Source organism: Mustela putorius, unplaced genomic scaffold, assembly GCF_011764305.1.
Source record: "Mustela putorius furo isolate JIRA1106 unplaced genomic scaffold, ASM1176430v1.1 tig00003853_pilon_pilon_pilon, whole genome shotgun sequence".
NCBI lineage: Eukaryota > Metazoa > Chordata > Mammalia > Carnivora > Mustelidae > Mustela > Mustela putorius.
Window position 1 is genome coordinate 27,194,649 of NW_025422005.1, and position 24,047 is coordinate 27,218,695.

The 24,047-nt window shown below is 37.0% G+C and overlaps 1 protein-coding gene across 11 annotated transcripts in view; it reads left to right on the forward strand.

Annotated features, from left to right (window-relative positions):
- The window catches only part of AGO3 (argonaute RISC catalytic component 3), a 128,947-nt gene that overhangs the window by 42,517 nt on the left and 62,383 nt on the right, over nt 1–24,047 (forward strand). For 7 of the 11 annotated variants that reach the window (XM_004740797.3, XM_045064192.1, XM_045064193.1 and 4 more), the window contains 3 exons: nt 3,492–3,612; nt 8,446–8,654; nt 9,494–9,630. In XM_004740797.3, the coding sequence (XP_004740854.1) occupies nt 3,492–3,612; nt 8,446–8,654; nt 9,494–9,630 (467 nt within the window). Of the gene's footprint in view, nt 1–3,491; nt 3,613–8,445; nt 8,655–9,493; nt 9,631–19,651; nt 19,742–19,761; nt 21,107–24,047 lie in introns of those variants that run through there. The other 4 variants (XM_013046034.2, XM_004740801.3, XM_004740800.3 and 1 more) reach the window with 4 other exon arrangements.

Below are 24,047 nucleotides of genomic sequence, written 5' to 3' on the forward strand. Positions count from 1 at the left end.
ATGGTTAACTTAACCTTTTTTATCTGGGACATAAAAGTGGGGTTCAGTCACTCATTTGGCAGTGATATATAGGTTGGGTTGGAGAAGAAAAAATTAAAGGCATAAAAAACAAGAGACTTAAAATTTAATCTAGGTACTGGAACATGAGGTTATAATTTAGGATCGTGGTAATTGGGAATGAAAAGTAAAGGACTGATGTGAGAAATACTGCAGAGAGGAGAGGTCAGCAACTAATAGGATGAAGAGATGAGCCAGGTTTTGAATCTGGTTAAATGAGGAAAGGGAGGTCCCAATAAAGAGGAGCAGTGAATAGGATAACTAGATAACATGGGGGAGATATGTTGAATTCCGCTTTAGATTCCATTGGAGGTTCTAGCGGTTGAGGTAGATTGTCCCTGTTAGAATATTCATGAAGAATAATATACTGTGGGGATGTCTGGGTGGCTCAGTGGGTTAAGCCTCTGCCTTCGGCTCAGGTCTTGATCTTGGGGTTCTGGGATCAACCCCTGCGTCCAGCTCTCTTCTCCATGGGGAGCCTGTTTTCCCCTATCTCTCCACCTGCCTTTCTGCCTACTTGTGATCTCTCTCTCTCTCTGTCAAATAAATAAATAAAATCTTTAAGAAAAAAGAATATGCTGTATTAGATATTGAAACAGAACATTTTTTTCCCCCTAAGTTGTTTTAGCACAGCTATTTTAACTCCTCCAACCATTTTGATTCTTAGAGTGGTTTGATTGGGCTGCCAGGATTTGGTAAGCTTAAAGTTATACTAATTTATTGTTGAGGAAAAATTACAAAATAGCCAAAACATTCTGACAAATTAGATCTGTAAAGTTTCACCTAAGAAACTGGACTTATAATGCCTGCAGAAGAAAATGGTAAATGGCAGAAAATTCTGAAATTTTTTTGGACGTGAAAATGGATCAGTGAGGGGCGCCTGGGTGGCTCAGTGGGTTAAAGCCTCTGTCTTCAACTCAGGTCATGCTCCCAGGGTCCTGGGATCAAGCCCCGCATCGGGTTCTCTGCTCGACAGGGATCCTGCTTCCTCCTCCCTCTCTGCCTGCTTCTCTGCCTGCTTGTGATCTCCGCCTGTCAAATAAATAAATAAAATCTTAAAAAAAAAAATGGATCAGTGAGTTGAATCTTTTTTGTAAAATTTACTCTAGAAGAAGCTTGATCTTGATTTAAATAATTTCAGCAAAGTGAAATTGAAGAAGAGGAAAATAGAAATTTTAGAGCATGTAGGAAATTGCTCTAGGTATCAAGTCAGCTCAGTTATTTTGTATCAGAGAATGCCTTTTTCTCTCCTTTCTCCTACCTACCCACAGGCTAGAATTAAATCTTTTTTCCCCATTCTTTTAAATGTATTGTAAATTATACCAGTAATATATAAGCATACTCTCATCATAACATATTTAGATTATTTAGACAAAATAAAAAATCGTTTTTCACTTCCCTTACCAGAGATAGTCATTGTATCTTTTTGGTACATATTCTTCTAGGTAACTTTCCACTGCTTTTACAAGAAATATATGTACAAAAATAAATGTTGATTTGTTGAGATTTTTTATCATTCTCATTATAGTCTAATTTTTTAATGTAAAAGTCTTGAGTATCTTTCCACGTAAGTATATATAGTATAAAAATGTTTGTTGGGGGCGCCTGAGTGGCTCAGTGGGTCAGGTCATGATCTCAGGGTCTGGGATTGAGCCCCGCATCGGGCTCTCTGCTCAGCGGGGAGCCTGCTTCCCTCTCTCTCTCTGCCTGCCTCTCTGCCTATGTGATTTCTGTCAAATAAATAAATAAAATCTTTTAAAAAATAAAAATGTTTGTTGGATGAAGATAGTTTCTGAATATTCTTACTGGCTACATAATGTGAGGGTGGGGAAAGAGGTTGAAAAGGATTGAGGGGGATACAAGGGTGTTTATTGTTCTCAAGAATCTCACAGTCTAATTTATGCAAAAAAGACATACAGATGACCAACAGACACATGAAAAAGTGCTCAATGTCACTCAGCATCAGGGAAATACAAATCGAAACCACAATGAGGTACCACCTCATACCAGTCAGAATGGCTAAAATTAACAAGTCAGGAAACGATAGATGCTGGCAAGGATGCAGAGAAAGGAGAGCCCTCCTACACTCTTGATGGGAATGCCTGGGGCAGCCACGCTGGAAAACAGCATGGAGGTTCCTCAAAAAGTGGAAAATAGAGCCACCCTATGACCCAGCAATCATACTACTGGGCATTTACCCTAACGATACAAATGTAGTGATCCAAAGGGGCACGTGCACCCAAATGCTTATGGCAGCAATGTCCACAATAGCCCAACTATGGAAAGAGCCTAGATGCCCATCAACAGATAAATGGATAAAGAAGATGTGGTGTATATATATATATACAGTGGAATACTATGCAGCCATCTAAAGAAATGAAATCTTGCCATTTGCAACGACATGGATGGAACTAGAGGGTATTATGCTGAATGAAATAAATCAGAAAAACAATTATATGATCTCCCTGATATGAGGAATTTGAGAGGCAGAGTGGGGGGTTTGAGGGGTAGGGAAGGAAAAAAATGAAACAGGATGGGATCAGGAGGGGGACAAATCATAAGAGACTCTTAACCTCTCAAAACAAACTGAGGATTCCTGGGGGATGGGGGTAGGGATAGAGTGGTTGGGTTATGGACATTGGGGAGGATATGTGCTGTGGTGAGTGCTATGAAGTGTGTAACCCTGATGATTCACAGACCTTGTACCCCTGGGGCAAATAATACATTATATGTTAATAAAAATAATTAATAAAAAAAAGAATCTCACAGTCTAGTAGAAGTGAAGTGTACAATAAGTATAATACAGTGGAGTAAATGTTCTAATAGATACATGTACTAGGTGGTATTTGGACCCAGCGTGAAGAGCATAACACTGTTTTTTGTTTTTTTTGTTTTTTAAAGATTTTATTTATTTATTTGACAGAGAGAAATCACAAGTAGATGGAGAGGCAGGCAGAGAGAGAGAGAGGGAAGCAGGCTCTCCGCTGAGCAGAGAGCCCGATGCGGGACTCGATCCCAGGACTCTGAGATCATGACCTGAGCCGAAGGCAGCGGCTCAACCCACTGAGCCATCCAGGCGCCCCAGAGCATAACACTGTTTGATAGAGAAGTGCATGTGTCAGGTAGTGCTCAGAGATGGTAAAAGGAATTGAGGATCATTTTCTAAGGATAATATTTTGCAGGTTTACTGAGGCCTAGAATGATTAAGTAATTCACTGGATTCGTTCTTTTCTGTCGTTTGTGAAATTCTTATCCCTTGCCAGAAATCAGTCTTTCTGGTATCCTACGGTATGGTCGTGAAAGCAATATCTTTATCAGTATGATTGTCTTTTAGAATTTTGACATCTTTAAATAGTGCAAGAATTACTTTATTTTGTATTTTGTATTTCATCATGGATAGGATTATGTGAATATATTTTTTTCCCCTTTTTTAGGGAGGTGGTTGACTCAATGGTTCAGCATTTTAAAGTGACTATATTTGGGGACCGTAGACCAGTTTATGATGGAAAAAGAAGCCTTTACACAGCCAATCCACTTCCTGTGGCAACTACTGGGGTAAGGTGTATTCCTTTATTGAAGAGCTATTCTTTGCAGTATCTCCCTTTATTTTTTATTTTTATTTATTTTATTTTTTTGAGAGAGAGATTGGGTTGGGAGGAGGGGGGCATAGGGACAGGGAGGCAATCTCAAGCAGGCTTCACATCTGTCATGGAGCCCGACACGGGCTCAGTCCTACAACCCTGAGATCATGACTCAAGCTTAAACCAGGAGTCTGACCTCAATCAACTGAGCCACCCAGGCACCTAGCAATATCTCCCTTTAAATGCATTTATTACCGGGGCACCTGGGTGGCTGAGTGGTTTAAAGCCTCTGCCTTCGGCCCAGTTCATGATCCCAGAGTCCTGGGATTGAGCCCCGCGTCGGGGTCTCTGCTTAGCAGGGAGCCTGCTTCCTCCTCTCTCTCTCTCTGCCTGCCTCTCTGCCTGCTTGTGATCTCTGTTGAAAAAGAAATTAAAAATCTTTTTAAAAAAATGCATTTATTACCATTTTATTATAGTCCACATATATATGAGCATATTATTTATCTTTTTTAACTTTTTATTTTGAAATAATTTTATTTATATTTTTCTAGGTTTATGTTTTGTTTTTAACTACACTTTTTTTTTTTTTAAGATATTATTTATTTATTTGACAGACAGAGATCACAAGTAGGCAAGAGAGGCAGGCAGGGAGAGAGAGGAGGAAGCACGCTCTCCACGGAGCAGAGAGCCCAACGTGGGGTTCGATCCCAGGACCCTGGGATCATGACCTAAGCCCAAAGCAGAGGCTTTAACCCACTGAGCCACCCAGGCGCCCCTCTAGGTTTTTCTTTTTTAAGATTTTATTTATTTATTTGAGAGAGAGAGAGCAAGGGGTGAGGCAAAAGGAGAGGAAGAGGGATTAGCAGACTTCCTGCTCAGCAGGGACCCCTATGTAAGCCTCCATCCCAGGACTCTGGGATCATGACTTGTGCCAAAGGCAGACTCTTAACTGACTTAGCCACCCAGAAGCCTCTTGAAATCATTTAAAACATACTGAAAAGTTGTAAGAATTAAAGAACTCATGTAGACCTTTTACCCAGATTGACCAGTGTTCCTTAACTTTTACCACATTTGTCTTATCATTCTTTCTTTCGTTATCTTTGTAGATATTTATATAGGATGAAATACACATCCATGATTATCTTTTCTTGAACCATTCAAGAGAAGGTTGTATGTGTCGTGCCCTTTAATATGTTTTTCTTAAGAACAAGGATAAAAATCAGAGTACGGTTATCCACTCCACTAAATTCTTCATTGGTATACTTTTATCTAATCAGCAACCCATATTCCAGTTTTGTCATTTGTTCCACTGATGACTTTTAGCATTTCTTCCCCTCTAATAAAAAATTCAGTACAGGTTCATGATTGTATTTATTTATTTATTTATTTATTTATTTTTTAAAGATTATTTATTTATTTGAGAGAGAGACAGTGAGAGAGAACATGAGCGAGGAGGTCAGAGGGAGAAGCAGACTCCCCATGGAGCTGGGAGCCCGATGTGGGACTTGATCCCGGGACTCCAGGATCATGACCTGAGCTAAAGGCAGTCGTCCAACCAGGCGCCCCATGATTGTATTTAGATACCACATTTTGTTTGTTTGTTTTAAAGATTATTTATTTGAAAGAAAGCAAGCGCATGATCGGAGGTGGGGCAGAGGGAGAGGGAGAGATTCTCAAGCAGATCCCCATTTGAGAACAGAGCCCAACGCACTCAGTTCACAAATCTGAGACCATGACCTGAGCCGAAATCAACAGTCAGATGCTTAATCTGCTGAGCCACCCAGTTTCCCCAAGATACCACGTCTTTTTAGTCTTCTTTATTCTGGAACAGCTTCATGACATTAACATGGTAGAAGATTACAGGCAAATTGTTTGTAGAATGTCACTCAATATGGATTTGTCTGATTTTCTCTTGATTAGACTCTGATTAAACATTTTTGGCAGAAATAATTACACAAGTGTTCTTTCTTTATCAGTGGATCTTATCAGGAGACATTAATATGTATTTGTTCTATTAATGGTGATACTAAGTTTGATCACTTGGCTAAGCCGGTGTCTGCCAGGTTTCTCCTGTCAAGTTTTTCTTTTTCTCCTGTGGGGAGATGTTATTTTTAACTGTGGTAAAATTTACCATGTGAGCCATTTTAGGGGCATGAATGTACATTTAATGTACATTTGTAATCGTAACCAGTCTTTATCTCTATAACTCTATTTATCTTGTAAAACTGAAACTGTACCCATGAAATACTGAAGTCCCCATTCTCCCCTCCCCTCAGCGCCTGGCAGCCACCATTCTATCTTTTGTCTGTATGGCTTTGACTACTCTTAGTGCTTCATCTAAGTGGAATCATACGGTATTTGTGTTTTTGTGACTGACGTCACTTAGCTTTATGTCCTCAGAATTCGTCCATGTTGTTGCATGTGTCAGTATATCCTTCCTTTTTAAGGCTGAATAATACTCCATTGTGTGTATATACCACATTTTGTTTGTCCACATATCCATTGATGAACACCTTTTGGGTATTACAAAAATGCTGCTGGGAATGTATACAAATACCTGTTTCAGTTCTTGCTTTCAGTTCCTTTGTGTATAAGCGGTAATTTCTATTTTTAACATTTTGAGAAATCACCATACTGTTTTCCATAGTGGCTGCCCCATTGTTCTTTCACACCAGCAATGCACAAGCATTCCAAATTCTTCACACCCTTGCCAACACTTGCTGTTTTCTGGGTTGTTATTGTTGTTGTTTATTATAACCATCCTAATGGGTATGAGATTATATGTCACTGTGGTTTTGATTTGCATTTCCCTAATGATTAGTGAGTTCAGCATCTTTTCATGAGCTCATTTGTGTATCTTCATCCTTTGCCCATTTTAAAAATTGGGATTAATTTTTGCTGTTAAGTTTTAGGGTTTCTTCATACTTTCTTAACATATAGGATTTGCAAGTATTTTCTCACATTTTTTAGGTTGCCTTTTCACTTTGTTGATTCTGTCTTCTGATGCACAGAAGTGTTTTTGGTTTTGTTTCTCGTTTTTTGAGTAGACTCCACACCCAGGGTGTGGCCCAAGATGGGGCTTGAATTCAAGACACTGACTGAGATCACGACCTGTGCTGAGGTTACTTAAGAACCGGATGCTTAACCTACTGAGCCACCTAGGAGCCCCTAAGAAGTTTTTAATTTTTATATGGGAAATACTTTTTTTAAAAGATTTTTAAAATTTGTTTATTTTAGAGAGAGAATATGAGCCGGGGTGGGGATGGGGACAGAGGGAGAGAGAAAACCTCAGGCAGACTCCCTGCTGAGCGGGGCATCTGTGCAGGCTTCATCTCATGACCTTGAGATCATGACCTGAGCCGAGATGGGAGAGTTGGTCACTTAACTGAATGAGTTACCCAGTCACCCAGATATGGGAGATACTTTAAGGCTCCTGTTTCTCATTAGATTTTTAAGTAATTGATGATTCTTACTTGGAAGAATTATTAGTAATTAGTAACGCTGATTTTCTAGTTCTGTCATTCCTTCTACATTTATTAGTTGATATTGACTATAACGGAGAGCATTTTATTTTCCCTAATTTATTTGTCTTTATTTATTTCACTGCCCCATTTGGCCATTGGGAGCCCCTTTAAGATGATTCCTGTTTCCTTTTTGATCACACACTTTATTTTGTGTACTTCCTTACTTTCTGACACAAGATGATCCAGGCTTTTCTTATGTTTTCCCTGCTGTGGCCATGCAGCGGGCCCTTTCTCAGAGAAACAATGGTTTCTTTAAGTTGGGGGATGCAACTTACAAACCAAAATCTGGATATGTATTCATGCTGCTAGGTTATAGGTGTTTCTAAAATGGATGAAGGTAGGAAATAAAAATATATAAGTGAAAGAAATAATATATAATACTATATGTCATTTAGTGAACCTGCCATAAGTATTCTACACAAGTACTACTTATTGTATAATATTATATATATAATATATAAATATAACAAATATATTAATAAATATATATATGAAGTCATGAGTTGAAACTGATTCTCTAAATTTCGGTTTATTCCCCCAGAATTCCTCCTTTACTCCCCACATTGCATATTTGTATCTTCCTTCTTTTTTGAACCATAGAACATCACTGCCTTTACACATCTGTTCATTCCTACCATACAATTATAAAATTGTTTCAGAATTGCTACACCATACCACCCACCTCTCCTCCACATCCCCAGTTGAGAATATATTCAGTATACTGCGTTCAAGAGTTCCTTGCATTAATATTTTCTGTGTCTCCTCCTTTAAGTATGGTTAGGTAATTCATTTGAAACATTCGGTTCTATTTAATTTTCGTTATGTTTTAATTTTTTCACTTTATCCTTCTTGATTTTATTTTTAATTTTTTTAACTGATAAAACTTTATTTTAAAAAAATTTATTTAACATGGTTCCAGAAATCAAAACTATGCTGAAAAATATACTCAGAATTGTTATTCTCCTTTATTTCTTCCCATCCTTTGAAAGTAACCAGTTTCTTTGTTTCCGGTTCATGCTTCTTGTGTTTCTTTTTGCAGAAATGAGATATATGTATATTTCCCACTTTCTTCTTTTTCACCAAAAGATGGCATACTATTTGTAATCTTGTGTACTTTGCTTTTTTTTTTTTTTTTTGCGTAACAGTACAACTTAGAGATTATTGATTTAGCATTGAGGTTGGCTTTTTATTTTTGCTCTGTTTTTTCTTAAATATCTTTTTAACTTAAAAGTAATTGTTCTTATCTTTTTCAACTTATCAGTTGATTGTTTCCCCATCAACAGGTAGATTTAGATGTTACTTTACCTGGGGAAGGTGGAAAAGATCGACCTTTCAAGGTGTCAATTAAATTTGTCTCTCGGGTGAGTTGGCACCTACTACATGAAGTACTGACAGGACGGACCTTGCCTGAGCCACTGGAATTAGACAAGCCAATCAGCACTAATCCTGTCCATGCCGTTGATGTGGTGCTACGACATCTGCCCTCCATGAAGTGGGTGCTTCTGGCTTTTTCTTCTTTTTAGATTTTCAGTGTGAAGGCTTTCTTCCCAAGAGCAGGTTGTGCAGCCCTTCTTTGATTAACCTTCACGTGTTAGATCTTTTGATTACTTCATTTAAAAAATAGCATGCATACAAGTTCATTGACAACAGAAGTATGTTACAGAAAAAATTCTGATTTTTGAAAGTGAATGCACATCATTAACATAGCTATTCTAGTGTATACCTTTTAGAAAAATGTCTAACCTTTATCTTAGAAGCTATAAATCTTGAATAACTGACATGTTTAGTTAAGTCCCCTTATTCTAAAGGTAATTTCATTATTTATACAATAATACCAATTTGTGTTGAAATTGCTACAGTCTTAATCACACTGTCACCTTACAAGTGTATGTTTGTATTTATGTGCCTGTATATGTAGGATCAATGTGTCTTTTTAAAGAAAAATAGGTTTTGGAAACACATTTATAGAAATAGACTTTTGATCAATATTTATTTACTCTTTAGCATTTCCTAAGTTTGGAACTGGTTTTTCTTTTCACATGTTTCTAATAAAGTATTTTAAATAAAATTTATTCTTATGCAAACTAAGATGAATTTTGGAAGGGAGAATTTCAGTGAAGGATACTGATGGTTTTTGTTTTGTTTTTGTTTTTCATTTAGAGTGGCTGCTTTTTGCTTTCACAAATTTGGAAAATATTTAGTTTCATATATTCCTAATGATAAACATCGTTAGGATAACTTAAGTTTAGGTACTCTAGACTACTGTATTCTGCAAATTTATATACCTATATGGCAGTGAAAGGACTGAACATGACATTTTAATTTTTATAGATATACGCCTGTGGGGCGTTCCTTTTTCTCAGCTCCTGAAGGATATGACCACCCCCTCGGAGGCGGCAGGGAAGTATGGTTCGGATTCCATCAATCTGTCCGACCTGCCATGTGGAAAATGATGCTTAATATTGATGGTAAGGGAGCTAAAACCACATTCTGTCTTGGGTAGTTGAATCCTGTCTATGCGTTCTGTGTGTGCAGTTTATATATAATTATACGTACTGGTGTCTTGGGAGTAATATTTGGACACATACTAAGAGTCGAAAAACCTTTGTATTTTTATTACGTTTTGTTTAGAAAGCCTTTACACAGAAGTTGTCCTAGAATGCCACTAAGCATGAAGTAAGCACATTAAAGCATGTACAAAAGCCTTGACATGATTATCTGAACAATCTCACTTTTGTCCTTTTAACTCTTAAGTCAGTATTTCATTATGAAATTCATGTTTTAAAGGAAAATAGTCTGTTGGTCATGGTGAGCCCAGGTGTTATACCTACCACTGATGCTTATAGTGGTGCTAATTGTACTTTCATTTTTAGCTCATAAATATTTTTGAGTATATATAAAAGTAGGGGGAATAGTATGATAAACTGCCACTTATGTGCTGCCTGTGAAGAATCTTCCACCTTCCTTAAACTTCCTATATTTCCTCTTCTAAATCAGATCCCAGATAACAAGTTATTTTGCCTCTACTACTTTAGTATGTGCCTCTTTAAAAATGGGTGTTTTCTTACATAGTCATAATGCCATTATCTTATATAAGAAAATTTTAGTAATCATTTATTTGTAGCCTCTAGTTCCCTGTCTGTAATCAGATGTCCTTGATTATCTCAGATATGTCCTTTTATAGTTAGGTGGTTCTAATCAGGTTCCAAACAAGATCCACCTATCATGTTTAGCTGATACACTTTTTTTTAATGTAGTAGTCCCATTTCTTTCCTCCTGTTTTGTTTTGTTTTGTTTTGTTTTGTCTTAAATGCCATTGACTTGTTAAGGAAGCTCTGTCACTTTTCCTGAAGAATATCCAAAAATCCACATTTGTCTTTTGTTCTTGTGGTGTCATTATCTTATTCCACTGTCCCCTATATTTCCTGAAAGTGAAAGTTAGCCCTAGAAGTTTGGTTCGATTCTGGTGCAGAATACTTCATACATGCTTCATATTGTATATTAGAAGACACAACAGTATCTAGAGGTTCCAGTTTTAGTGATACTAAATCAGTTGGCCTGATCTCTCCATTGTAAATCTCCCAGTCAACATTTCTATTACTAATATTCCATTCAGTAATCATCGTTACCCAGATCATCTGTTTCACTAGTGATTACCAAGCGGTATTTTTCCTAATTCTGTATTTGTTGTCTTTGATAGTATTTTGCTTTCTAGCACAGGAGGAAATTTCAGGCTCATCTTGTATTTCCTGCTCTGTATGTGGAATCAGCCATTCCTTCAAGGATCCCTAGATCTTTCCAGATCGCTCCCTAGTTTCTGCATTATTTTCAGTTGCTTCTACCATTGTGGGAATATGTCACTGAGGAGCTATATCTCAGAAGTCCTCTTTCAATGTACAGGAGGGGTGTTTAGTTTGCCATTTCAGAACATTGTTTCCTGTATATGTAGATACATCTTTAAGATAGATTTCAAGAGGGAAGATTAGTAGGTCAAAGGCAAATGTATTTGTAATTTTGATCATTATTGTCAGATTGTCCTCTGTAGAGGTTCTAAGTATTGTGCATCAGTGAGTGAGACTACCTGTTTTGTTGCCTCTAGAAATGTGAAACTCTAGATTCTCTTAATTGGATTTGTAAGAAATCATTTCCTCATGAACTTTTGCATTTGGCCATCTTTTCACATGTGTAAGGGTCACCTTATTTCTTTTTTTTTTTTTTTAATTAGCTGTTTTTGTCTTTTGCCCTTTTTTTCTGTTGGATTTTCAGTTTTCTCATTTACTGAGAGCTTTCTAAATTAAGGATATTGACCCCTTGTATTGTGAATTGTGTTTATCCTTGATTATTGGTCTTTTAACCTGTAGTATGGTCTTGTTTTTATATTTTGCCATGTAGAAATTTGTGTCTTTGGGGGTTGAGGGATAGTAAATACATATACAAAGACACTTTAATGTAGTAGTCAGTCGTTTCTTTAATGGCTTATAGTATCTTATAAGGCGAGTCTCAAATTTCTCCTCAGGCTTTTCTAGGCTATTCTTTTTTTTATTTTATTAAGGTTTTTATTTTATTTTACTTATTTATTTGACAGAGAGAGAGAGATCACAAGCAGGCAGAGGCAGGCAGAGAGAGAGAAGTAAACAGGCTCCCCGCCGAGCAGAAAGCCCAACGTGGGGCTTGATCCCAGAATCCGGAGACCAGGACCCGAGCCAAAGGCAGAGGCCTAACCCATTGAGCCACCCAGGCGCCCCTCTAGGCTATTCTTAATTATTTTACCATGTAGACTGTAGAAACACCAGTGGATGTGGAAGAATGGTCTCTTATTTTTATTATTAAAATCTCATTACATTTATAAATTGTTAGGACAAATTGGCATCTTTAAGATACTAAGTCTTTCTGGCCAAGAAAACACTGTACCTTTTTATTGGTGCAAGATTACGTTTGTTTCTTTCAGGGGTATTTTAAAAGTTTTCCTCATGTAAAAGTTGCACATATCTTGTACATATTCCCTCCCCCCTTTTTTGGCTATTAAATGGATTTATACATTCTAACTGGTTATTGTTCACATACATGAAGGCCTTTGACTTCTGTATACCTTCTCTGTTTCATTGAGTTCCATTTTTTTATAGTAGTTATTCAAGTAATTTTCTTGGTATTTCTAGGTTATAATCATTTCATCTACAGATAATGATAGGTTTACCTCTTCCTTTGGATTTTTATACTTCTAATTTTTTTCTTATCAGATTATATTGACTAATTAGACAGTGTTAAGTAAAGTGATTAGTGGGCATCTTCTTTTTATTCCTTACCGTAGAAAGGAATGCTTCCATTGTTTCTACATTAAGTATGATATATACATATATATGTATATGTATAAGAGCATCTGTTGATTTCTATTTTATTAAGTACTTTTAATCAAGAATGGATGTTGAATTTGTCAGATTTTCTTCTTAGGATCACTGGAGCTAATGATATGATATTTCTTGTCTTTTTAACGAAACACTGAACCAAACTTGTGTTTCTTGATTCTTTTAATGTGATGCTGTATTCTGTTTGCTGATATTTTACTTTTTTAATCAAAATGCAAAAGTAAGTTTGATCTGATCTGTAATCTTTTTTTCTGTAATCTTTTTCAACTTTTGGTGTTAATCATTTATCTCATAAAAAATTTAGAAGTTTTATTTTCTAAAATGTACAAGTTTTTAAATAGTATTAAAATTGTTAGCTCTTGAAATAAAGTTAGAGACAGTTTATGATAACTTACTAATATGAGGAATTTGCAAAACAGGACAGAGGATCATAGGGAAAGGGATGGAAAAATGAAACAAGACAAAACCAGAGAGGGAGACAAACCATAAGAGACTCTTAATCTCAGGAAATAAACTGAGGGTTGCTGGAATGAAGGGGGGATGGAAGGAATGGGGTGTCTAGGTGATAGACATTGGGGAGGGTATGTGCTATGGTGAGTGCTGTGAATTGTGAAAGACTGATGAATCACAGGTCTGTATCCCTGAAACAGATAATACATTATATGTTAATTTAAAAAATAATACATTATATGTTAATTTAAAAAGAAAGAAAAAAATTGTCAGCTCTTTCAAGATTTGGTAGAATTCTCCTATAAAATCTTGTTGCATGGTCTGTTTTGCTTGATGTGTAGTAACTGTTGGAAAACTTCCATTCATTTTGTAAAAATCAGTTTGTTTAGGTTCAGTCTGGGGTTCAGTTTTGGTAGGTTATATCTTACTAGAAAATTATTTTATCTGTATTTGATTTTTATAGAGAGTTTTATATAGTTTCTTATTTTTTGAAATTATTTCTACTTCTCTGGTTTCCCCCCATTTCTTATTTTGTGTATTTGTGTTTTGTCCATTTTATTTGTGTTTTGTCCATAGTAGTTTAAATAACTGGTTTCAACACCTGCTGCCACAGGCCACCTGGCAAAAGAGCTTTTGAAACTTTTTTTTTTAAGTTCTCTGGCTTTCTGTTTTCTAAATTCTTAATTTCTGCTTTTAGCTTTATAAATGTTTTCTTTTTTCCTCTTTTGTTACTTTAGTTGTTTTTCTAACTTTTTGAGCTGTTAGTCACACATTTTCATTTTTTCTTAATGTTGAAATTATTTAAAACAATGAATTTTCTTCAGATCACTATTATAGCTACATTCCAAAGCCTCTAATGTGTAGAAGGTTTTTTTGTTTTGTTTTGTTTTTAAGATTTTATTTATTTATTTGACATACAGAGATCACAGGTAGGCAGAGAAACAGGCAGAGAGAGAGGAGGAGGCAAGCTCCCTACTGAGTGGAGAGCCCCACATCGGGCTCGATCCCAGGACCTTGGGATCATGACCTGAGCCGAAGGCAGAGGCTTTAACCCACTGAGCCACCCAGGCGCCTCTAATGTGTAGAAGTTTTATTATTGTCTAGAAACACCACAAATTTAATTTGTATTTTCCCTCTTATCCAAATGTTGATTGAGAGACTTTTTATATTTTCTGATTGAAGAACTTTTTATTTTCTGATTTTGTTATAAATTTCTAGTTTTGTGGGTTGTTAATCAGAGAATGTGGCTTATATTTCTCCTTTTAGAATTTGTTTAGGTTTATTTTGTAGTCTAGAGGCTCTTGGGTGGCTCATTGGGTTGTGTCCAACTCTTCATTTTGGCTCAGGACATGATCTCAGGGTAATGAGATTGAGCCCTGCATCAGACTCCCTACTCAGGACAGAGTCTGCTTGAGATTCTTCTCCCTCTGCCTCCTGCCTCTTTGCTTTTCCCCATGCTCACAGGTATGTGAGCCCTCTCTCTGTGTGTCTCTCTCTTTTTTTTTTAAACTTTTTTTTTTTCAAAGATTTTATTTATTTGACAGACGGAGATCACAAGTAGATGGAGAGGCAGGCAGAGAGAGAGAGAGACAGAGAGAGAGAGAGAAGCAGGCTCCCTGCTGAGCAGAGAGCCCGATGTGGGACTCGATCCCAGGACCCTGAGATCATGACCTGAGCCGAAGGCAGCAGCTTAACCCACTGAGCCACCCAGGCGCCCCTGTGTGTCTCTCTCTTGAAGGAAGGATTTGCTGAGGTATATTTTGTAGTCTAATACATAGTCAAATATTGTGAAAGCTCAGTATGTATTTGAAAATACATATATTCAATTATCAGAGTTGAGTTAAATGAATATCCATCAGTGCTTACCATTTAGATTATATTATTTCTGTTTACTAGTTCTCTCAGACTGGGAGAAAAATTTTAAAATTTCTGCTATTACTATGTTTCTCTCTCCCATATCTCCTTTGATTTCTGCTTTCTTAATGTTGCTGCTGTATTATTAAGGGCTTTTATATACCTCTTTTTTCATTGTGAACTGTACCCTTTACAATGATAAAATGACCTTTTTATACTTTGGGGTGAAAGTCTGTGTAATCTAATGAAAGAATTACAATCCATTTGTTTGTGAACCTTATCCTGCCAACTTTTCTTTTCCTTTATCTTTTTTAATACTTTCTGAATCACAGATGTATCTTGGAGACAGCATAGAATGGTTTTGCTTTGTAGGTCAATCTAAAGCTTTTTTTGTGTTAATGCATGAATTAAGCTAGATAATAAGAAGGACATACATGCTTGGTCTTAGTTGTGTAACATTATTTTATATTCTATTTTCTGATTATATATGTTCTTGAAACTTCAAATGGTCTGTGTGCTTTTTATTTTATTTATTTATTTACTTTTAAAGATTTTATTTACTTGACAGACTGAGAAAGAGAACACAGGTGGGGGCGGGGGTGGTAGGGGGGTGGGGGTATGGGGGCAGATGCAGAAGCAGGCTGAGCTGGGAGACTGACAAGGGGCCTGATCTCAGGACCCTGGGATCATGACCTGAGCTGAAGGCAGACACTTTTAACGCCCCTGTTTGTATGCTTTTTAAATAATAGTTTTGATATCAAGAAGGGTTTTTCCCCCCCACTATGGTAACTCTTTATATTTACACTTTCATATAATACTCATGTTTGTTTGGTTTTTTTAAACTACTTTTTTTTTTTTTTTTGAAGTGTGGTTGATAATGTTATACTAGTTTCAGGTGTACAACATAGTGATTGGACAAGTTTGTATATTATGCTATGCTAACCACTCATCTTTCTCTCTTTTAAGCAGTGTCTTTTTTCCTTTATAAGTAACAATTATATTAGCTTTTTTCTGTTCCTTCCCTTGTTTCCTCTCCTTTACTAACTTGTTTTAGCAAATATACCATTATTTTATTGTTCTTTATAATTTTGCTTAAACTTTTATTATTTGACTTTCAACATTGACTCCTCTGTTACTGTAAGGTATAGTGAGTTTATCCTGCTTCTTGTTTTCCACTATCATTGTATATTGTATTTGTATGTATTATTATTCCTACATTATTAGAGTATGTAACAGTTGCATTCTATTCTATCACTAGTATATCCATTTGCTTTCATCTGAAATCTATAATTAAGTGTATTTGTGCTGTCAGTCCTTTTGCTGAAATTTTTCTTGTCATCTCTTTGTTGCAGTTGTCCTCAGTTGTTTCATGTGTATATGTGTTGTAGTAGTTTTTTTATTTTTTTATTTAGATTCAATTAGCCAATATATAGTACATCATTAGTTGTTGTTTTTTTTATTTGGCAGAGAGAGAGAGAGACCACAAGTAGGCAGAGAGGCAGGCAGAGGGGTCAGGAGGGAGGAAGCAGGCTTCTTGCCCAGCAGAGAGCCCAATGCAGGGCTCAATCCCAGGACCCTGAGATCGTGACCCGAGCTGAAGGCAGAGGCCTAACCCACTGAGCCACCCAAGCACCCCAACATCATTAGTTTTTGACATAGTGTCAGATTCTTCATTAGTTGCATCTAACACCCAGTGCTCATCAAAACACATGCCCTCCTTAATGCCATCACCCAGTTACCCCATCTCCCCACCCCTCCTTTCCACAACCCGTAGTTTGTTTCCTGGAGCCAAGAGTCTCTCATGGTTTGTCTCCCTCTCTGATTTCTTCCCATTCAATTTTCCCTTCCTTCCCCTATGGTCCTCTGCTCTATTCCTTTTATTTCACTTAGCATAATACCACCCAGTTCCATCCATGTGGATGCAAATGGTAGGTATTCATCCTTTCTGATGGCTGAGTAATATTCCATTATATATGAATCACATCTTCTTTATTCATTTATTCATTCATCTGTTGAAGGACATCTCGGCTCCTTCTACAGTTTGGCTATTGTGAACATTGCTGCTATGAACATGGTGCATGTGTCCCTTCTTTTCACTACATCTGTATCTTTGGGGTACATATCCAGTAGTGCAGTTGCTGGATCATAGGGTAGCTCTATTTTAACTTCTTGAGGCACCGCCATACCATTTTCCAGAGTGGCTGCACCAGCTTGCATTCCCACCAACAGTGTAAGAGGATTCCCCTTTCTCCACATCTTCACTAACATTTGTTGTTCCCTGTCTTGTTAATTCAGTTGTTTCTTCAAAAAGAGAAGGGCTCATGAATAAGAGCTAAGTGTTACCATACTGAAAACCATTTACTTACAGCCTTGTTCCTGAAGGATTGTTTGTCTAAGACATAAAATTATTGACTTACACTTTCTTGACTATCTGCTAAGTATTTGTCTCCTGTCTTCTGACATTGATGTTCAGTAGAGAAGTATAATATCAGCTTGATTTTCTTCACCCTAGAAGGGACCTGTTTTTTCCTCTGGTTGCTAAAATTATATTTTTACACTTCTTTCACTGGATTTTTTTGTTGATGTTGACCATTTTAGGTCAGTTTTCAAAAGATTCCCTTTGAAAATGTAGGTTCAAGTATTCTGGGGTTTTTTTGTTGTTTAATTTTCTTATAAAACATTACTATTCTCTTTGCTCCTTGCTGTGCCTTTTTTAGTGTAATTTTCACGATGTGCTCCTTTTTTCAACTTCTAAAAATCTTTTTCTTCCATTTCTTTCATGAATCAGGTCTATGATACTTTTGTCTTTACTTCTTTGACTGGCTGTCTCTTCTCTAAGTTTTTGAATTGCTGCTCGGAGATTTTCCTCTCCATTCCTTCCCTTTTTTTCCTTCCTTCCCTTCTTCCTTTCTTCCTTCCTTTTAATGTTTATTTATTTATTTAATTTCTACACCCAGCGTAGGGCTCAAACTCACAACCCCAAGATCAAGAGTCCCATGCTCTTCTGACTTACCCAGCCAGCCACCCTTGTGAGATTTTCCTAATAGTTGTATTAAGAAGTTTTAAATTCATGGGGCACCTGACTGGCTCAGTCAGTTAAGTGACCAACTCTTGATTTCAGCTCAGGTCATGAACTCAGGGTCCTGAGATTGAGCCCTGCATTAGACTCCCTGCTCTGTGGGAAGTCAGCTTAAGGATTCTCTCTCCCTCTCCTTCTGTGCACTGCCTGCCCCCCCCCCACTGTTAATATATGTGCTCACATATGCACTCTTACTCTCAAAATAAATAAATCTTCTTTATTAAAAAAAACATATTTTTTAAATTCATGTTAAAAAGTAGTGTTATGAGGGCGCCTGGGTGGCTCAGTGGGTTAAAGCCTCTGCCTTCGGCTCAGGTCATGATCCCAGGGTCCTGGGATCGAGTCCCGCATCGGGCTCTCTGCTCAGTGGGGAGCCTGCTTCCTCCTCTCTCTCTGCCTGTTTCTCTGCCTACTTGTGATCTCTGTCTGTCAAAAAATAAATAAAAAAATTAAAAAAAAAAGTGTTATGGGTTTCCTCTACTTTGTGGTAATTTTTTGTTGAGTTTTGTCAGGGATGTTGACCGTTTGACCTTTTTTATGGCATCTTTCTGCAGATACCACTCGTTTATTACTCATATTTGAATTAGATGAGCTTTTCCAAACCACATATTGGAAGACTCTGGAGTGGGGAGAGGAGGAACAGGACATTAGGAGCAAGGTGGTTTCCCAGGTTTCTCTTTTCAAGGCCTCTGTCCTCTGTTCTGATGGGTTCTTTCTAAAAATATAGCTATGTCTCCTTTGCCTCTTAGTAATTTACATGTATATGAGGTGAGAACTACCAGCCACCAGGTCCTTACTAGTTTCTGCTACCAAGGGATACAACTCCTGCCTTTTAAACTGCCTGCTTCAAATGTTAACAGAATTTGTGAAGGGTGTACAGAAGATCTTTGTGGTGTTCTATGAACTTTTCTGTAAGCTGAAGTTACAGATGAAAAGTGCGTGCCTTGCTTTTAAAGGAGTACTAGTGTCTGAGATCTTTCGCTTCCAGACCACCCTCCACTCATTCTCATGGCACTTTTACACCTCCTTTTTTCTACTGTCTTCTGAGATGTTCCCGGTAAATCTCAGTTCTAAACATTGCAGTTCCCACTTAGGATAGGACCCTCTCTTTCTGGGAACGAAAATTTGTTATTCCCTTACTAGACTCTTTTTATACTTATCTTGCATAAGTTCTACCACTACCAAGTACTTTGGGCCATATTCACTTATAATTTGGTATTTCACTTTTTCACTGTCTCCTGGGTTCACCAAATATGTAGAGGGGTTTTCTTTTCTTTTTAAATACATTCTCTTTGTTGTTCTGTATTGGGTTCTAAGGAGAAAAGTGGAAAAATTTGGAAATAAAATGCTATTTTCTTACTGGAACTTAAAGTCTAGCTTTGGATATTATTAAATAATTTCTAAATAAGCCATTGGTCATATAAATCGCAAAGAAAATTTTAAGTATTTTGAACTTAATGATAATGAAAATAATACATATCAGAACTGGTAAGGATAGCTAAAAACAATGCTAAGAGAGAATTTAAAACTTTAAATGCCTGTCAGAAAAGAAGAAAAGCATTAAGGACCTAAGTATTCATCTCAACAAGTTATAAAAATAGAAAATAAATACAAAGCAAATAGAAGGAAATAAGAGTTAAAAACAGAAATTAATGAAATAGAAAACAAATTTATTTTGTAGGTAGGAAGACTTGAAAAGTTTTTAAGAAGGATAGTGACATGATCATATTTGTTTTCCAGAAAGAGACCTCTGGCAACAGTATGGAGAATAGATAGAGGAGAAAAAACTAATCTCAGAAGCCAGTTAGGAGGCTTTTTCAATCACTAGTTCAGGTAAGAGATGGTGATGGTCTAATGTGGGATGGAGAGAAAGGAACCATATTATAAGCAATAAGCTGAAAAAATAGATTTAAGAGCCATGTCCAGAAAAAAACTTTGGGTATAGTTACTGGCACATGGAACTAAGTGGAAATGAACAGACCAGAGGATTTACTAGGTTTTTGAAAGAATTGCTTTTGGAAATAAACTTATAACCCTGGTATATTTGTCAGGTTCAACCAGGGAAACAGAACCTGTAGATCTAGAGAGAGATTTGGCTTACGTAGTTGCAGGGCCTCGTGAGGCAAGTCTGAAATCCATAGAATAGGCTGTCAGGAAGGGCAGACTGGGACTAGTGGGCATGGGCTGAAGCTGCTGTTCACAGGTGGAAGTTCTCCTCTGTCTCTCTTGGGGAAACACCAGCCCTGCTGTAAGGCCCTGCTGTTCAGCCCTGCTGAATGAGGCCCACCCACATTATCCAGGATAATCTCCTTTACTTAGTCAACTGATTATGGATTGTAATTACATCTATTACTTATGCTATAATACCTAGATTAGTGTTTGAAAAGCTGACAACTAGTTGATGCATTTGAAAAACAAAAATATACCTGACCTGCAAAGTTACTCAATCTTTGAAACAATCTTCATGTTCCCAACCCTTCAGGCTCAGTGACTGTGCTATATTATAAACTAGCTTCCAAGAAGGACATACTCACCAACCTATAATCGGAATAATGATTCATTCATACCAGGTGTGAATGGTAGTGCTGTCAGTTGAATTGGGAGATAGATGTGCTGTTGCTGATTAGTTGGCAGTACATACCGTATATAAATAAATCAAATGTTAATATGTCCATAGCTTGAAAATCCTCTGGGACATATGGATAAAGATTATAATAGGTAGTTGGAAATGCAGATAAGAAAATCTGTAGTGGTGGGAGCTAGAAGTAAAAGTATGGGAACTCCTCAGTATACAAATTTATATTTGAAACTATAGAAATGGAAAAACTTCTTTAGGAATAGTATTTAAAATAGGAATGAGGAGGATAAAGCCATTGGGAATCCTAGCATTTAAGGAAGGAAGAAGGACCAGTGAGCAGATAACAATTATCACAGGCAGTATGAGAGCTAAATAATGGTGTCAGGGAACCCAAGGGAGGAAACATTCATAGAGTAGATAATTTCACAGTTAAGCAGTGGGAACTTTTCCAGTAAAATCAAGAATAAAGGAAGGATATCAAGGCGATGATATTTTAGTTATTTTGTGTTTGCTAACCTCTATTCTTCTTACAGGTTTCAGTCTACATGTTACTTCTTTGAGAAGCAGCATTTGACACCCTCTCCCTCCCCATATCCAGCCATCCCCCAAGTATGAATTAGGTATTTCTTTTCTGTATTCCCATAGCACAGTGTACTCCCCCTGTAACATAGCATGTGTTCCTCAGCATTATAAGTGTTTATTGTTCTTTGTCTCCTGTTAGAATGAAAGCTCCACAAAGCTAGGGACTGTCCATCTTAATCACCAGTGTACATACCCTCCATGCTTAGCACAGTTCTTGGTCATATTAAGCAAAGAATGAATAGATAAAATCAAGAACCTCTAAATTATCCTGGAAAGTTAAAAGAATATTTGGACAAGTAAGTGATACAATGAGATCAAGAGTTTGAATTGAAAAGAAGGTACACATAAATAAGATTTTTGAGAGGTCTCTAAGATAAAACTTGATTGAAAGACAAAAGAGAAAATCTAAATGAATGAAATTGAGAAGACTCGATTTGGTAAGATGTCAGTTTTCCCCAAATTAATCTGTAAATGCAGTTTCAAATAAAATCTCAGGGACACCTGGGTGGCTCAGGGGGTTAAGCCTCTGCCTTTGGCTCATGCCATGATCTCAGGGTCCTGGGATCAAGCCCTTCATTGGGCTCTCTGCTCAGCATGGAGCCTGCTCCACATCCCCCTCCCCAACCCCCCACCTGCCTCTGCCTACTTGTGATCTCTGTTTGTCAAATAAATAAATAAAATCCCAGCAGGGCATATCATGAAACTTAATCAGTAAATATTAAGGTTTATATGGAAAAATAAGTGTCTAAGAAAAGCCAATATAATTTTAAATAAGAGTAAAGAAGGAGGAATTGTTCTCTTTATTTTAAAACTATAACAATTAGTATTCCACAGTGCTTTAAGTGCAGGGACAGACAGATCAGTGAGGCAGAATACAGAGACCAGAAATAAGCCATATGTATGCATGGAAACCTTGTAAAATGTCTGGCAGCATTTCATATCATTAAAGAAAGAGAATATTTAATAAATGGTGTTTAGGTGGCGCCTGGGTGGCTCAGTGGGTTGGGCCGCTGCCTTCAGCTCTGGTCATGATCTCAAGAGTCCTGGGATCGAGCCGGGCACTCTGCTCAGCAGGGAGCCTGCTTCCTCCTTTCTCTCTGCCTGCTTGTGATCTCTCTCTGTCAAATAAATAAATAAAATCTTTAAAAAAAATTAAAAAATAATAAATGGTGTTTATACAGTTAACTACATGAGAAAAATAAATTAGAACCATTCCACATCACATCCAAAATCTATTTCTAGGTGTATTTTAATCCTAAATGCGTAATGCAAAACTTAGAAATGCTTTCTTTCGAAATTCTTTTAGAAGAAAATAAGAGAATTACCTCTAATGTTGTATAAAATATAAAATGTATAAATCAGAAGATAATAGTGATAAGCTTGGCTACATCAAAATTTAAAACTTGTGTTATAAAGGTAATCATAAACAGTTAAAATGCTAGGAGAATATTTATAGTACATACAACCAAGAGTTTTACAAAATATAAGGACAGATCAATAGTAAAACAGGTAGTTCAGAAAAGAGGAGACCCAAATGATCAATAAACACATGAAAATCAGATTCTCAAAAAAAAAGAAAAGAGGGGCGCCTGGGTGGCTCAGTGGGTTAAAGCCTCTGCCTTCGGCTCAGGTCATGATCCCAGGGTCCTGGGATCGAGCCCCACATGGGCTCTCTGCTTGGAGGGGAGCCTGCTTACTCCTCTCTCTGCCTGTCTCTCTGCCTACTTGTAATCTCTGTCTGTCAAATAAATAAAATCTTTAAAAAGAAAAGAAAAGAAATCAGATTCTCAAATTCATTAGTGATTAGCAAATGAAATAAATAAATTTTCATTTCAAACCCAGCAGGTTTATAAAAATTAAAGTCTTTTTTTTTTTTAATATTTATTTGAGACAGAGATGATGAGAGAACATGAGCAGGAAGGATGAAGAGAAGCAGACTCCCCGCTTAGCAGGGGCTCGATCCCTGGATGTTGGGATCGTGACCTGAGCTGAAGGCAGATGCTTTACCAGTTGAGCCATTCAGATACCCCAAAATTAGTCTTAAATCAAATGTTAGTGAGGATACAAAGTTAAAGGAACTCACACACTATCTGTAGTAATATCATTTGGCATAGCTACTTTGGAGAGCAGTTTTCAGTATCTAGAAAGGATGAAGTAAAGATTAAATGACACATATCTTAAAACCCATAATAATATACGATAGAGATAATCTGGCATATGTGCTTGAGGCATTATTTGTTAATAGCAGAAAACTGGAAGCAGCCTAATTCCTTATCAGTGTTTCCTTGGGAGGCATTCTGAATACATAAATTGTTATAAAATATTGTGGTATACTCTATGACAGTTAAATGAGTGAACCAGATCTACACGTATCAGCACAGATTATCATCAAAAACAATGTTGAGGTGATAGCAGATACTGAAAGGATAGGTTATCATTTTTGTAAATTTAAAACAGAACAAATATATATACTGAGCGCATACAGGTGCAGTACAATTATCAAAACATAGTGAGACAAATGGACACCAATTTCAGAATAATGGTTCCCTTTAGGAAGAAAGAAGGAAGAGGAATGGAATAGATTGGTTGGCATAGAATAGATGGACCTAAGGGCTGTATGTTTCAAGAAAAATGTGGGAGTATGTTTATTTTTTTGAAATACTATGTATTTACTATCAGAAGATAGATAGCATTTTCAAAAAAGATCTGTGGTATATTAATGAAATGAAAATACAGCTTAAAAGTTGAAATGGGTGGGGCGCCTGGGTGGCTCAGTGGGTTAAGCCGCTGCCTTCGGCTTGGGCCATGATCTCGGGGTCCTGGGATCGAGTCCCGCATCGGGCTCTCTGCTCAGCGGGAAGCCTGCTTCCCTCTCTCTCTCTGCCTGCCTTTCTATCTACCTGTGATCTCTCTCTGTCGAATAAATAAATAAAATCTTTAAAAAAAAAAAAAGTTGAAATAGGTTTGCTTTTTTGTTGT